Source organism: Trichechus manatus, unplaced genomic scaffold, assembly GCF_000243295.1.
Source record: "Trichechus manatus latirostris isolate Lorelei unplaced genomic scaffold, TriManLat1.0 scaffold00114, whole genome shotgun sequence".
Taxonomy (NCBI): Eukaryota; Metazoa; Chordata; class Mammalia; order Sirenia; family Trichechidae; genus Trichechus; species Trichechus manatus.
In genome coordinates, this window is record NW_004444050.1 from 1,663,888 (window position 1) to 1,680,476 (window position 16,589).

The window sequence follows — 16,589 nt, forward strand, 5'->3', positions numbered from 1 at the left end:
CACGCACACACACACACACACACACACACACACACACACACACACAGTGAAAACAGTACCTAATTTTGGTTTAAAAGACTGAAAACAGTACCTGTATTTTCAGCAATCTAACTTTGGCTTATTTTTAGTGTTTTAACAGAGATTCTCACCTTGAATTAATAGAACTGGTGGGTATAATACCTGAGACTTGAGGTTAACATATATAAAGTGTCCTTTAATAACCTCAGTGAAAAGGTTGGTTGGTTGTTGTGTATTTGGCCTGGCACTACACTCACCACTGTAACAGGTAAAATGTGTCCCTGAAATTTACAATTACTGAAGGTTACAGATTTCTGTGCATGTATTTGTGCCAGACTTTACTGTCCCAGAGTTAAGGTCTCTGCCCCATATACAGCAATATATTCTTCCTCTGGAGAACTATTATCAAGTCTTAATGATTTAAGAGTTGGTAATCCAGAGTAAGCATGCATCCTCAATTCTTCTTCCTCCCAATAGGAGCAAGGTTTTATCATTACAGAGTATTCTTTCTTTCTTAATGCTTTTTAACAATCCTGCATGTAGGTGTGATATCCCCATTTTACAGCTGAGAAAACAGAATCTTAGAGGGGATTACCCAACTTGCCCAAGAAGATTAATCTCTGATTAGAAACCAGATGCAAGCCTGGTCTCCTGACAAAAAACCTTACAGATTTTTATCACCCCATGTCTCTTCTATTGCCTGCTTATCAGCATTTCTTTCATACACACAAAACCCTTGTTGGTGATTATAACAACAAGTTTGGAGAGAGAGAGGGGATTGAAATGATACTTTAAATGAGATTACCAATTTATTTGTTCGTTTTTGTTTTCCATACTATTCATTTATTCTTCTCTCAAGCTAATCCTTAAATCAGTGCCCTTCTCCACGACAATAAGGAGGCCAGAAATAAAAATATTCAGATGCCTAACATTTGCTGAATGGCTAAGCACAGTATTAGCAAGTAAATATAGTAGCATGGTGTTTAACTTTTACAGTTACAAATACATTGTGTCCAGTTTCTAATGATTATTTATTGAGTGCCTACCTGCTACCAGGCTTTGGAGATAAAGCAGTGAGCATGGTCAAGGTCCCTGCTCTCGGGGCTTAAATTCTAGTAGGGGGATATAGACCTTAAATAACTAAGAAAATATCAGATAATGAAAATATTTAAGGTAACTAATAAAAAGTCTGAAAAAGTGTGTGTTTGTTCATACTTACATGCTAATAATGAGATACTTATCAAAAGTGACATCAAGGTGACAAAAATGAAAAGTGATGCAGTAGTTGATCCTATGCTGAAGATTTATGGGGTTGGAGGTAGGAATGGTAATGTATAGTTGTGCGATTGTTTTAATTTAAAGTTATTTATTAATAATTGGAGAAATCTCAAAGTTCAAGGTTTGACCTTGTACAGAGTAGTATAAGCCACTTTAATGACTTGATTCATTTCTGAGAAAGAAACGATTTAATGGTGTTTTCAGTACTTACATAAATATTTACTTCCTTTCAAGGTATTCCATAATTCTAGCACTAAAATTTATATTTAGAGTCACATAGAAAGGGGTAAATTTGATAAAACGTGTGAATAGTTTGTGCAGGTATAAGGTTTTAAGGAAGAAGAAAAGGGCACAGTTTTCAAGCTGTAACCAGCCTGGAGGTAATAGTTCATCCCCTTGTTTTTACAGCTGAGGCAGCTGCCAAATTGTCTACAATGAAAATTAATGTAGTTTTTACCGTTGGTGGAAACTAGGTGAAGGGTACACAGGACCTCTCTGTACTACTTTGGCACTTCATGTGAATTCTGATTATTTCAAAATAAGTTTTGAAAAACAAAAATAATCGTTAAAAAATTGATGTTTTTCATCTTTTCTAGTTTGTGGAGGACTATGAGCCTACCAAAGCAGACAGCTATCGGAAGAAGGTAGTGCTGGATGGGGAGGAGGTCCAGATCGATATCTTAGATACTGCTGGGCAGGAGGACTATGCTGCAATTAGAGACAACTACTTCCGAAGTGGGGAGGGTTTCCTCTGTGTCTTCTCTATTACAGAAATGGAATCCTTTGCAGCAACAGCTGACTTCAGGTATGTCAGGGAGCAGTCTGTTGCTCTGTCATACTGCATGACAACTTTCTCCCCCCAAAACAAGTGGACAGCTAGAGGCTCTTCGTTGTTAGTCTTTCACTCAGTGTCTAATTATATTTATTTCCTCTTTGATATTAATATTTGACTCTACACACTGTGTACTTATACTCAGATACTCCATATGCCTTGCATGATCTTAGAGCTATCCCCATGTCGTTGTATTAGAACGCCCAAAGTCTCTTTATGCGTTGCTGAAGTATTTTGCTTTGCAGTAAAATATTACTACTGCCATAATAGTTAATGCTTAGATCACATCATGGAGCGGTGACCCAGATTTTAAATCTTCCTGTGTTAGTCACTGGTTTCTCAGCACCTGGGTGATGGTCAGCAGCCAGTTGTCATCCTCCTCACAATACAGATGCTCTAAGCATGGGCTGAATGTTTTTAATAGAAATAATATTACCATAAGTTGGCACACTTGGTTTTGTTGCTTAATTGAAATCTGGCATCCATTTGGTTTAGGGGGAGGTTTTGGTGAATGGGTGAGGGGTTCTCTCTATAGGTGAAATTTGACATGAATAAATTCTTGAGTATTCTCACAAATAATACATGCATACTCAGAGATATTCTTTAATTATATATTTTCATTTCTTTGTTAAGCATCTGCTTTGAGTTTTGGGGGACACAAAGGAAGCATGTCATTTAGCCTCTATTTTCAAGATGCACACACAGCTTGCTTGATTATATAAGGCATGAAACCAAGAGCAAGTTAGTGACAAAGTAGGAGACATGGACAGTGATAAGTATGGGGCATCCAGAAGGGCAGAGGAGCTGGGAACACTTCATGAAGTGATGAGCCTGAAAGATAATGATTTCCACAGGTGAGGAAAGAAGGCATTTTAGGTGGATGAGCGAAAAACAGAACCTGGGCTTGTACAAAGCATTCCATTTTATGTATGCTTGAAGGTCTCAAGAACTTAAACGGTTCTAAAAGAACACTCCACAAAAACATGTCATTGAGCAACTTATAAAATATAAATTTATTTGTAAAATTAAGTTTGTTGGTTTCTATAAGGAAGGAATTTCGTATATGATGAAGTGCAGGGGCATTTACAGACCGTGGTAGCATGTAATCCTGGGACAAATGTTGAAAGTTACATAAATGTCAGTATTTATTCATTTGTTCAACAAATATTTAAGTGTTTATTATGTAGCAGGTCCTGTTCTAGGTAATAGAATACATTTTGTCATCATAGTCATGAAAGCCAAAGTGGTATCTGAAAGGAATAGGTATTTTTATGCCAGAAGAGAGAATTTTGGGCTGTTGCTACTACAGAAAATAAATGGATGATTCATTTTAGTTTGAAAAAGTTCTATTGCACACCTCCAATGTGTTGCCCTTCCCATAAATAAAAATGACCCTAGTGACTCACCAACAATAGGAAAGGTATTTTTGAGAAGGTTTGAAGGGTTACAGTAAGGCACTCCACATGTGCCAACCTACAAAGTATAGCGTAGATGTCGACCCCTCTCATCTTCCTGAGCATCCCCATCACCAAGGCAGACTCCATTGCTTCCTCATCTGTGTATGGGATGTACTTGTATCACACTTAACACGCTTTTATACTGAGCTTGACGTATATGTGTTTTTCTTGATAAGGTAAAAACAGTTGAGAGCAGGACCTACTTCTTTCCATCCCAGGTATCCTTAGTACCTATATTTGGCACAGTTGCTAGCATATAACATTTGGCACATACTTAGTAGTAAACTAATTTATTTTATTTGAAAATTCCCTTACCCTTATGGTTCTCACTTTCCTTATGTGAAAAGTGAAAAAGTTAGACCAGATTAGATCATAAAGGTAATTTCCTATCCTAAAATTCTATAATAGCCTCTAAAATTATATTTAAAGACAGCATCACAGTAAGCAAAATGTATATGAAGATTATGGGCATAGTATTACCTTTCTCTGACATCCAGGAAAGTAGCTAATAAAACCAACTTAATAACACTAAAGAATAATGTCTTCTCACCCTGAACCCAGAAGGACCAGGTTTTCCACAGCCGTTTTTCTGATAGCGTTGATCACACTGTAACTTCCATATTGGTCTCCCTGCAGCACTTGAGTAGTTTAAACACATTGCCGTCAAGTCAGTTCTGACTCATAGCGACCCTATAGGGCAGAATAGAACTGCCCTATAAGGTTTCCAAGGCGCGCCTGGTGGATTTGAACTGCCGACCTTTTGGTTAGCAGCCATAGCTCTTAACCACGACGCCACCTGGGTTTCCCAGTGTAGCTTATAGATATTTATTAACAAGTAAATGAATGACTGTCTATACATATGACCAGAAACGTTAGAGTCATAAATACCTGAGTCAGGTTATCATTCATGGCGGCTAGTGAGACCATTAATATCAGTAAACTTTAATAATGACTTTTATAAACCATGTGGCCACCACATTTCATATTTTTAAAATGGAATATGGTAAGTTTCCTATCTAAAACAGCCTTTTTCCCTACTGTTTATTTTGTAATGTAGTAAGCATTTTTCAGTAGGACACTATATAAATCATATAATTAAAATATCCTATGATGTATCGTAGTATCACTTGTTATCATGTTAATATGAGTTCTAACCCTCCACTGAAACAACTGATTTAAAACATGTTTTCTAAAAGGTTAAATGGTCTTTATATGACCCACACTTTCCTATCACCTTTGTTTTACCTCACATTTCCCTGTGGGTTTGAGCTTGTCACTATATATAATAAAGAAGTTTCCCCTCTGCCAGTTTGTAACTTTGCCATGCAGAGGAAATGTTGTATGACATGGAGAGCTGCACTGTAATGCCCGGTGGACCTTGGTGTCTAGTCAGTATCAGAGGTGGGGTCTCGTGATGAAGAACTTTTGGGAACTAAATCTTCTTGAATAAGGTTTGTTCCCTAGATATCCCATTATGGGGAAGTCCCATGGTGTCCAGTGTAGAAGCTGAGTGCATGCCCTGGAGTAAGATTGCTCAGTTCAAATCCTAATTCTTCTACTTAATGTCTAAACAAGTTAAGTCATTGTCTTAGTCATCTAGTGCTGCTATAACAGAAATATCCCAAGTGGATGGCTTTAACAAAGAGAAGTTTATTTCCGTACACTGAAGTAGGCTAAAAGTCCAAATTCAGGGCGTCAGCTCCAGGGGAATGCTTTCTCTGTCTGTCGGCCTTCCCATCAATGTTCCGCTGGACTAAGAGCTTCTCTGCGCAGGGACCCTGGGTCCAAACGACATGCTCTGCTCCTGACACTGCTTTCTTGGTGGTATGAGATTCCCAATTCTCTGCTTGCCTCCCTTTCCTTTTATCTCTTGAGAGAGAAAAGGTGGTGCAGGCCACACCCCAGGGAAACTCCCTTTACATTGGATATGACCTGGGTAAAGGTGGTGTTACAATCCCATCCTAATCCTCTTTAACGTAAAATTACAATCACAAAATGGAGGCCAACCACACAATTCTGGGAATCATGGCCCAGCCAAACTGATACACACATTTTTGGGGGAACATAATTCAAACCATGACAGTCATGATGAAGATTTTTACTCAGTCTTTCAAATGTCACTGTAAGATCCCCTGCAAAATCAGGCATACTTTGCTAATCTGTCATTGTAATGTTATTGTGTTCCATCTAGTCAAATTGACTCATAGCGACCCCATGTAACAAAGTAGAACTGCCCCATAGGGTTTCTAAGGCTACGATCTTTACGGAGCAGAAGTCATTTCTCCTGAGGAGCTGCTTGTTGGTTTTAATCGCCAAACTTTCAATTAGTAACCAAGCACTTAATTATTGTGCCACCAGGGCTCCTTGTCATTGTAATAATCCCTTTAATTTTCTCATTTTCTCTTAGTCCCAAATACTTACATACCTGTAGTTTTAATATCTTTTAGTAATTTCAAAGGAGAAGTGTCTATAAGACAGCAAGATAATAAGCCTAGGTCTTAACAGATTTCTTTGGTTTGTTGATTTTACAAGAAAACATCTTCCTCTAGTGAATTATTAATAATCATAAGAGCAGCTAACATTTGCTGGGTATTTACTATGTGCCAGACACAGCTGTAAGCATTTTACATTTAATTCTCACAGCAACCCTATAAGGAAAGTATTATTGTTAGCCCCATTTTATAGATGAGAAAACTGAGGCAATGAAATACCTGACTCAGGGTCACATTAGGCAGGACAGAGCCCTGATATAAACCTTTAAAATTGGTGACATTTCCACAGCATAGAACGTATCTCTAAATGTAAAATCTATACTCAAGAGGTGGATTTCAGGTAATTCTGGCATATGTGGTGCTTTCAACATTTAGTGGGACCCTTAATGTGATGTGATGAGAATGGCAAAACCTCAGTTTAATCATGAGAAAAGTATCAGATGAATCCCAATTGAGGCACATTCTACAAATGACCTGACCAGCATGCCTCAGAGCTGTCAAGGTCATCAAAAACTAAGTCTGAGAAACTCACAGCCAAGCAGAGCCTGAAGAGACATGATGACTGAATGTAATGTAGTATCCTGGATGGAATCCTGGAACAGAAGAGAATATTATGTGTAAAAACTAAAGAAATCCAAATAAAGTATGGACTTATACATATCAATATTGGTTCATTAATTGTGATAAATATGCCATGCTTATATAAGACATTAGCAATAGGAAAGCTGGGTGTGGGGTACACAGGAACTCTCTATACTATCTTTGCACCTTTTCTGTAAATCCAAAATTGTTTTAAAATTACAAGTTTACTTTTCAAAAGAAGCATTTAAAGGGGAATTGCATTTGACTCTTGTCATTTTGCACCTCTATTGCTAGCTTATACATTCTTTGGTGTATTTTTTTCTTTGTTAGCAAGGTGATTGTGTAACTCAAATGATTGATGGTAGAATAAGGAAGAACTGATTATTTACTCTCATGTACTTAAATGAGCTTGTCATTGTATAGAAACATATAAATTGTAAATAAATGCTAATTGCAGATGCTATTTATTATTATGTAAAGGTAATGTTAATATTTTCTTCTCTTATCCAGGGAGCAGATTTTAAGAGTAAAAGAAGATGAGAATGTTCCATTCCTGCTGGTTGGCAACAAATCAGATTTAGAAGATAAAAGGCAGGTTTCGGTAGAAGAGGCAAAAAACAGAGCTGATCAATGGAATGTTAACTATGTGGAAACATCTGCTAAAACTCGAGCTAATGTTGACAAGGTAAAACATAACTCTCTGTACTACTACATCATGTTAAAAATAAGATGGTTTGCTTTAACTCGGCTCCATTTTGTTTAGAGATTTTATGAGACTTTCAAGGGAGAATTTTCTTTTTAATATGCGTTGATTTTTATTAGCCCTGAGTGCTCAAGTACAACATGTTAGGAATTTCTTGTTCAACTTGTCCATAGGTTTCCAGAGACATTCAAGCCTGACATGCTACAGCTAAATGTTTTTTTTTTTTTAACACTGGCAGTATTCCTGACCTGAATCCCAGCCTTTTTTTCTTATCTGGATGGGCTGGATAATTTCAGAGGAATTGTATAAGTCCCAAGATGCCAGCACTGAGTTTCCTGGCCTCTGACCTCACTCCTGCCTGGCCCCATTAAGTTCTCAAAAGTGAAGGTGCCTCCCAGGATGAAGGAACCCCAGATAAGAGGATTCTAAAATCTCTATTACTATTACTACACTCCCCACCCTCAACCTTTATTTCCCCTGAGAGGAAGGGGAAACACTGCCCTGCATTTCTGTGGTGTTTTCTCCACCCTCTCCCCTTATCTCCTCACTTTGTTCAGAGTGGGCCTTCCTGGGGGAGACTTGGTGTGGAACACCCTTACCTAGTTTCTGGAATCCCCCCAAGTGCATTTCATCCCACTGAAGACCATCTTCAGTATTGAGGAAGCCTGCCTATTGGGCTGAGGCAACTCAGGTTCTTAAAGCCCTCCTGGTGGAGCCTCTCTTCAGCCCCCAAGCATCTAGGCTGTACAGCAGTACCTCGCAAACTTCAGTGTGCAAAAGAATTGCCTATAAAGCTTGATAAACACAGATTCCTGGGTCTTACCCCTCCCCCTAGAGATTTCGGTTCATTTGATCTGGGGTGAGGCCTCAGAATCTGCATTTCCAGCAAGCTCCCAGATGATGTGGACTGTGGATGGGCAGACCGCACTTTGAGTAACACTGCTGTAGGTGGTCTCAAGCTTAGTGGACTGGTCAGCTTGTGCCTGTAGACTCATAACACTGATTCACAAATCATTAGGTTAGAAAAAATAGAGATTTCTTTCTGTTCATTTGCTGTAGGTCTTTTTTTTTTTTTAAAGTCACATGATCAGATTCCTATAGATCCAAGATACCTGTACAAAGATCAGTGCTATGAGATTTCTACTCAATATACTAGTTTTCTCTAAAATTAGGGCAAATATTTTTAAAGTACTGATAAAAATATGTTTTAAGGTTCAGTGTTTTGGGGGTTTTGGAAGGCAACATTGAACATTATCGTAGCCTATATATACTCTTACTAGTTACCGCTTGATATTTTGAGCTGGTTGAAGATTACACTCTAAAAGATACTTGAACTGAGGGGAATGGGAAAGTGCGGTGAACATGACCAGTTCAAAGCCTGTGGTGGTCATCTGCTGGCTGGGGAGGTGTGGTGGTATACATTATCAGCTCTTACAGCGCAGTAGGAGAAAGACCAGCAACCCAGTGGGAAAATGGTCAAAACACATAAATAGGCATGCTGCAGTAAAGGGATGCAAATGGCTTTAAAACTTGAAAAGAGTCTTGTCTTAGTTATCTAGTGCTGCTATAACAGAAATACCACAAGCGGATAGCTTTAACAAACAGAAATTTATTTTCTCACAGTTTAGGGGGCCAGAAGTCCAAATTCAGGATGCCAGCTCTAAGAAAAGGCTGTCTGTCTCTGTTGGCTCCAGGGGAAGGTCCTTGTCTGTTCAGCTTCTGTTTCCTGGTTCCTTGGAGATCTGCATGTATCTTGGCATCTGTCTCCCCCTCTCTTTGCTTACTCACTTGAAGCTCGTTTAATCTCTTTTCTATCTCAAAAGAGATTGACTCAAGACACACCCTACACTGATCCTGCCTCTTTAACATAACAAAGACAACCCATTCCCAAATAGGATTGTAACCACAGACATAGAGGCAAGGATTTACAACACATACTTTTTGGGGGGCACAATTCAGTTCGTAACAAGGCACAATCTCACTTATTAAAAGGGAAGTACAATTAAAAAATATAATAACACATTTTTCACCTGTCATATTGGAAAAAAAGAAAAAGGTTGACAAGAGACTGTTCATAAGCATGTAGAAAACAGCAACTCTCACATGTTTATGGAAGGACAGTTTGGCAATTACCAAAATTATGACCCAGCAATTCAAGTTCTAAGAATTTATTATACAGATAAAATCCTACATTCGTGCATAAATGTATGTCCAATAGTAGTCATAGAAGCAAAGGACAGGAAATAATCCAAATGTCCAATAACAGATTGGTTTAAATTAAAGTGTATTCGTAAAATGAAATACTATACAACCATTAAAAAGAAGTGAGGGTAGAACTCAATGTGCTGATCTGGAATGATCTTCATCATAATGTAAGTGAAAAAAACAATGCAGAACGATGTCTATAGTCTGCTGCCGTCTCTGTTTTAAACACATATACACATGTATACAACAGAAGGATATGTAAGAACCTGGTACCTGGGGTAGCCACCAGAGAACTAAGCCATGGGTATGTGCTTTTTTCACTATAAGTAAATAACTTTGTATTTGAATGTTTTACCATATACATGTGTTACTTTTTTAAAAGAGAAAAATTAAAGGGCTGATTTAATTACCATAACTGTATAACAGAATTCACCCCTAAACTTAGTGGGTAAAACAACCATTTATTATGCTCATGGATTTTACGGGCTGAGAATTTGGACAGGGCAAGGTGGGGATGGATGGCTTGTCTCTGTTCTGCAGTGTGTAGTGCCTCAGCTGGAAAGTGAAGTCTGGACACTGAACGTGTCTAAACTTAAATCCTAAGGTCTTGTTCACGCGTCTGGCAGCTAACGCGGGCTCTCTAGGGATTCCTCAGTTCCTCTCCATGAGGGCCTCTCCGTGTGGTCTTTCTGTGTGTGCTGGTTTGAGCTTCCTCACAGCATGGTAGAGAGTTTCGAGGGCAAGTGTCCCAGAAGAGTAAGAACCAGGCAGAAATGACCTAGCCTTGGAAATACACAGCTTTTATTTCTGCCTCATTCCATTGTCCAAGACAGTCACAAAGTCTCATCCAGGTTGAGGGGGAGGGAAAATAGACTCTACCTCTTGATGGGGAGTGGCAAGGTTCTGAAAAAGCGTATGGGATCAGAAATATTGCTGTGACCATTTCTGAAAACTACAATCTGCAGTCAAGGTCACCTCTTCTGAACAGAATCACTTTAAATGAGGCTGCTTATACACTGAGGGACAAGTTCATACTGAAAACTGTGATTTCATGTACTGCTCCATCCTGGAGAGTGGCTGTCAGAGAAATAGAGTACCTCAGTGGCTAAATAAAAGTAACTTGCAGCAACTACTCAATTTCCAGAATTGGGCTATAGTTGATTTTTTGCTGAGGAAGTAGTCAATCTAATAGTAAGAAGAGCTCATACTTATTAGTGCTTATAAGAGCCAGGTACTGTGGCAAGGAGTAAACATTTAATCCTTAATCACGTGAGGCACAGATACTCTTTTTACACTCACTTTTAGAGGAGGAAACTGAGGTGTGGAGAGATGAAGTAACTGGCTCAAGGTCCCAGGGCTGGTGGTGGCATTTGCTGGTCTGGGTCTGGCCAACTCTGGTGTCCACCTTCTTTCCTCACTATTTTGTTCAAAACTATGGTTGGAATAGCTTATGGTATCTCTGGTTTTGTATGTCATTCTCTACGAGAGGCCTGATCACGAATTTTCCAGGATAGCGAGTTAATATTGTCTGCTTTCATTAAATTGCAAAGTATTGTGCTTTGTCACAGAGAACAGATACTAGCTCCCCATAAGATCTTAAGGGCTTATACCTTATCCTTATCTGGATTCCCAGTGTGACCAGTGGATGCAAGTTTCAAAGAGGCACACTTTCAATCTACCCTGTGAAAAAGCCTCATGACCATCAGAACTGTTGAGCAGGGGCATGGCCTGTCTTGTCACAGAGTGATCACCCAGAGGCCAGGGGACCATCTGGGCAAACCCAGCTTAAGGTGCTCAGTGGTGCTGTGTTCATCCAGATGACCTCAATAGTACTCTTCTAGCTAAAAATGAAGAGGACTTGAAGCACTTAAACTGATGAAGATCAAACACCACAGCCTTCAGGATGGATTACACCTCAACATAAAGAAAACAAAAATTCTCACAACTGGACCAATAAGCAATATCATGATAAATGGAGAAAATATTGAAGTTGTAAAAGATTTCATATTACTTGGATCCACAATCAATGCCCATGCAAGCAGCCAGTCAGGAAATCAAAAGACACATTGCATTGGGCAAATCTGCTGCAAAAGACCTCTTTAAAATGTTAGAAAGCAAAGTTGTCACTTTGAGGACTGAGGTGTGCTTGACCCAAGCCATGGTGTTTTCAGTCGCCTCACATGTGTGTGAAAGCTGGACAGTGAATAAGGAAGATCAAAGAAGAATTGATGCCTTTGAATTACGGGTTGGTGAAGAATATTGAATATACCGTGGACTGCCAGAAGAACGTACAAATCTGTCTTGGAAAAAGTACAGCCAGAATGCTCCTTAGAAGCAAGGATGACGAGACTTCATCTTATATACTTTGGACATGTTATCAGGAAGGCCTGGTCCTTGGAGGACATCATGCTTGGTAAAGTAGAGGGTCAGCGAAAAAGAGGAAGACCCTTAATGAGATGCATTGACACAGTGGCTGCAACAATGGGTTCAAACATAGGATGGCGGAGAACCGGGAAGTGTTTCGTTCTGTTGTACATAGGGTTGCTGTGAGTCGGAATCAACTCGAAGGCACCTAACAACAAAGCAAAATACTCTGGTTCTCCCAGACACCCTTTTAGCTCAGTGGTGAAGTTACCTCCGAGGTTCACAGTTCAGCCTGGGAGTGGACAGCCCTGTAAAACCAAATGAGACTAACGAGGTACAGGAGTCCAGTGACAAGGGCCAGAAAGCAGAAGGGGACAAGGAAGCTGGTGATAGGGAACCCAAGGTTTCGTAAGGATATTGTTGATGTGTTGTGAGATTGTTAACCATTGTTATAGGGCAACATTTTTAGTAACTGTTAAATGAGAAACTATTTTGTTCTGTAAGCCTTCTTCTTAAGTGAGAATAACAGCACAATTCAAAGAGCATAGTCAGTGTCACTGAACTGTGCATGTAGAAATTTTTGAAATGGTGTATCTTTGGCTATGTGTATTTTCACCAAAAAAAAAAAAGAGGTTGAGAAGTTAGAGGGTTGATATGTTGTGGGGTTGTTAACCAGTGTTATAAAACAACATGTGTACTTCTGTTTGATGAGAAACTATTTGTACTGTAAGCCTTCACCTGAAGTACAATTAAAAAAAAAAAGAAAAAAAAAATACTCTGTTTCTTAAATAGTAACTCCAAGGTTGCCCTTAATTTTAAGGAGCATCTTGGAGGAATGAAGGGAAATTGAACAAGTGGACATCCAAAGAGGGAGTATGGTCAAGAGAGCCAATTTTATATTGGGGAAAGAATTTTAGTAGAAATATACTGTATTTTTTTGGAAACTATTTTTTGCTTTTTTAATTGTACAAGTAATACATGCTTATTGTAGAAAGGAAAATCCATGATGCAAAAGAATAAGCAGTAAAAAGTGGGTCATCATTCGCCGAAATTCCACTCCCTTTCCTTCCCTAAAGGTAACCATTGCTACCAGATGTGTATCTTTCCAGCCCCCTTTTTTTTTTTCAGTAAGGCAGGCATCTAAGGGAGAGTTTGGGTTGATTTGTTTTTCCCCCATACAAATAGGATTTTACTATATACAGTATGTTTCTGTGGCTTACTTTTTAGACTTTACAACAAAAGTAGATCTTGTAGCTCTTGCCATGTTATTGGATATAGATCTACCACATTCTTTTAAAAAGCTATAAAGTATTCCAAAGTCAGCCATTTTCCTATTAATGCAATTTAGGTGATGTCATGGATTGAATGTTGTCCCCTAAAAATTTGTGTCAACTTGGCTAGTCCATGATTCCCAGTATTGTGTGATTGTCCACCATTTTGTCATCTGATGTGATTTTCCTGTGTTGTAAATCCTACCTCTGTGATGTTTAATGAGGTGGGATTAGTGGCAGTTACGTTAATGAGGCAGGACTCAGTCTACAAGATTAAATTGTGTCTTAATCTCTTTTGAGATATTAAAAAGAGAAACAAAGCAAGCAGAGAGGCATGGGGACCTCATACCACCAAGAAACAAGAGCCAGGAGAATAGCACGTCCTTTGGACATAGGGTCCCTTTGCTGAGAAGCTCCTCAACCAGGGAAGATTGATGATAAGGACCTTTCCCCAGAGCCCACAGAAAGAGAAAGCCTTCCCCTAGAGCTGGCACCCTAAATTCAGACTTCTAGACTGCTAGACTGTGAGAGGTAGAACTGCAGCAAGTGGGGGCAGAACTCTGGGGTTTTATATAATCACTGTGCTTTGGTCTATTGCAGTTCTTGTTTTGTTTTTTTTGCGGGGGAGGGATCCTCAATTTTTTCCTTCTTTAACCATTGGGGCCCCTTGGTGTTAGTCCTGTGTTCATCTGGCTCAACCCATTAGTCTCTTTGTTAAAGCCATCACTTGTATTTCTCTTATAGCAGCACCAGATAACTAAGACAGGAGGCTTGCAGTTTTTCCTATTACAGACAATACTGCAGTGAACTTTCTGACTATGCACCATGCAAGAATAAAAAGGAAGGGTACATTTTAAATTTTAATAATGACAAGTCACCCTCCAGAAATGCTGTTCTTACATTCCCACCAACAGTATGGGAGGAAATCCTCCCCTCCCTGCTCCATAGCCTTGCCAGCACCAGTTAAAACCAGCCTTTATTTATCACTAATCAGATCAGTAAATCGTGTTTCTCTTATTGCTAATGAGACTGAGCATCTTGTCATTGATTCCTTGGCCAGTTGTATGTTTTCTTTTAATTCTGTGAACTTACATTCTTCTGCCTATTTACCTAGTGAGTTGTTTATCTTTTTGATTCATAAGCCCACTTTATATTCAGGACATTAATTCTTTGTCCATTTATATCTCTTGTGAATAGTGACTCCTGATCTGTATCATGTCTTAGTAACTTTATTTTGTCCTTTGCCACAGAAAAATATTAAAGATTGTGTAGTCAGATATGTCAGTGTTTTCTTTCGTGACTTCTTGGATTTTGTGGCTGGCTTGTTAGAAAAACTTTTTCCCATCCTAAACTTAAGAAAAAAAAGTATACTTTTTTACTTTTCTTTGTATTGGCTTTTATAGTAGATTCTTAATCCATCTGAAAATCCATTTTGAACTAGGGGCTGCTGAGTTCTTAAAATGAAGAAACTAGGGAAGGCAAAGATTTAGATTTAGGTTAACAGCCCATGATGCTTTTTAGAGAGATGTTGATCAGTTCTAATAACTTTTATATAGTTTTTCAGCCATAAATATTCTGAGGTAAACATTCAGACCTTGTTTATTTGTTTTGTCTAGTTTGGTTTTATTTTGATTTATGTGGAAGGAAGAGGGATTTCTGTGATCTCTAGTTTGGAATTAGAAGAGCAAGTTTTAGACATACCCAGGTTGCCCTAAAATGTCTATATTAAAGGAAGTCAGAAGAAGCTCTGTGTTTTGGGGATTATCATTTGTTTAAATTCATTAAAACCAGTTCCTTATTCCTATCCCTAGTTACCTATTTGCTTCCACTTGGCAGTTGAAACAATTTCCTGTAGCTTTTCTTCATTAAATTAGCTGATGCAGACTTTGAAAGTCTCCCACTGCTTTTGCTTATCAAAATGACCTTGTCAGTTTCTAATATGAATTCATTTTAAGTTTATTGCAGATACTCATCTAAAATTGGAAACTAAACCTTATTATAATATGCAATATATAATGATGTATCTGTACCAAAAAGAAGTACTGGGAATACTATTAAGAATTACATCTAGTTAGTATGGAGGCTTCCAGAAGTGGATCTGAAGCAGAGGCATTCAGAAATCCCCAGTCCCCAAGAGGTAGAACTGCAGCAAGTGGGGGCAGAACTCTGGAGTTTTATATAATCACTCTGCTTCAGTCTATTGCATTTCTTGTTTTATTTTTTTTTTTTTTTGTGGGTGAGGGGTCCTCAATTTTTTTCCTTATTTAACTATTGGGGCCCCTTGGTGTTAGTCCTGTGTTCATTTGACTCAACCAATTAGTCTTTGATGCCTCTCTGCTTTCTGAGTTAAATTTTACATTCTTGCCTCAGAACAGGAATCAGCTATTCATCTAAGAAACTCTGGTTACTTTTGGTAGGAAGGTATTTAGAGACCACAATCTGGGGATTAACTTGTTCATTGCTGTTGGGTTTCCGTTACTTCATGGCCTTTTCAGTGACTAGTAGTAGGAAATACGTATTTAATGAAAAAAAAGTCACAAGATAATACTCTTATTTCCAATTCAAATTTAACATTACAGTATTTCTACCTCTTTGGTTTTATAGTTACATCTTTTCTCTTACACTGAAAATCTTGGTTCCTAAACCACATTAATATAATCACTTATTTGCATTATCTTTCAATATATGTAAAATATTTCCAAGAGAGCAATACCAATATTATTATTAACAACTATAAACTACTTAATGAAGTTTAAGATTTCTTTTTCTGGGAAGAGGTCCCAAATAAGTAAAGCATTACTCAAGAAGAAGAACAAAGTGGGAGACCTTACACTACCTAATTTTAGAACCTATTATACCACCACAGTAGTCGAAACAGCCTGGTACTGGTACAACAACAGATTCATAGACCAGTGGAACAGAATTGAGAATCCAGACATAAATTCATCTACCTGTGAGCAACTGATATTTGACAAAGGCCCAAAGTCTATTAATTGGGGAAAAGACAGTGTCTTTAACAAATGGTGCTGGCATAACTGGATATCCATCTGCAAAAAACTGAAACAAGACCCATACCTCACACCACGCAGAGATACTAACTCAAATTGGATCAAAGACTTAAATACAAAATGGAAAATGATAAAGATCATGGAAGAAAAAGTAGGGACAACGCTAGGAGCCCTGATACATGGCATAAACACAATATGAACCATAAGTAACAATGCACAAGCACCAGAAGAGAGACTAGATAAATGGGAGCTCCTAAAAATCAAACACGTATGCTCATCAAAAGACTTCACCAAAAGAGTAAAAAGGCAACCTACAGACTAGGAAAAAATTTTTGGCTACGACAAATCCGATCAGCGTCTAATCTCTAAAATCTACAAG

At 38.4% G+C, this 16,589-nt stretch overlaps 1 protein-coding gene across 3 annotated transcripts in view; it reads left to right on the forward strand.

Annotated features, from left to right (window-relative positions):
• RALA (RAS like proto-oncogene A) overlaps window positions 1-16,589 on the forward strand; it is a 108,903-nt gene that overhangs the window by 88,426 nt on the left and 3,888 nt on the right. For all 3 annotated transcript variants that reach the window (XM_004383954.1, XM_023738309.1, XM_023738308.1), the window contains 2 exons: window positions 1,893-2,101; window positions 7,170-7,344. In XM_004383954.1, coding sequence (XP_004384011.1) covers window positions 1,893-2,101; window positions 7,170-7,344 — 384 coding nt within the window. The remainder of the gene's footprint in view (window positions 1-1,892; window positions 2,102-7,169; window positions 7,345-16,589) is intronic.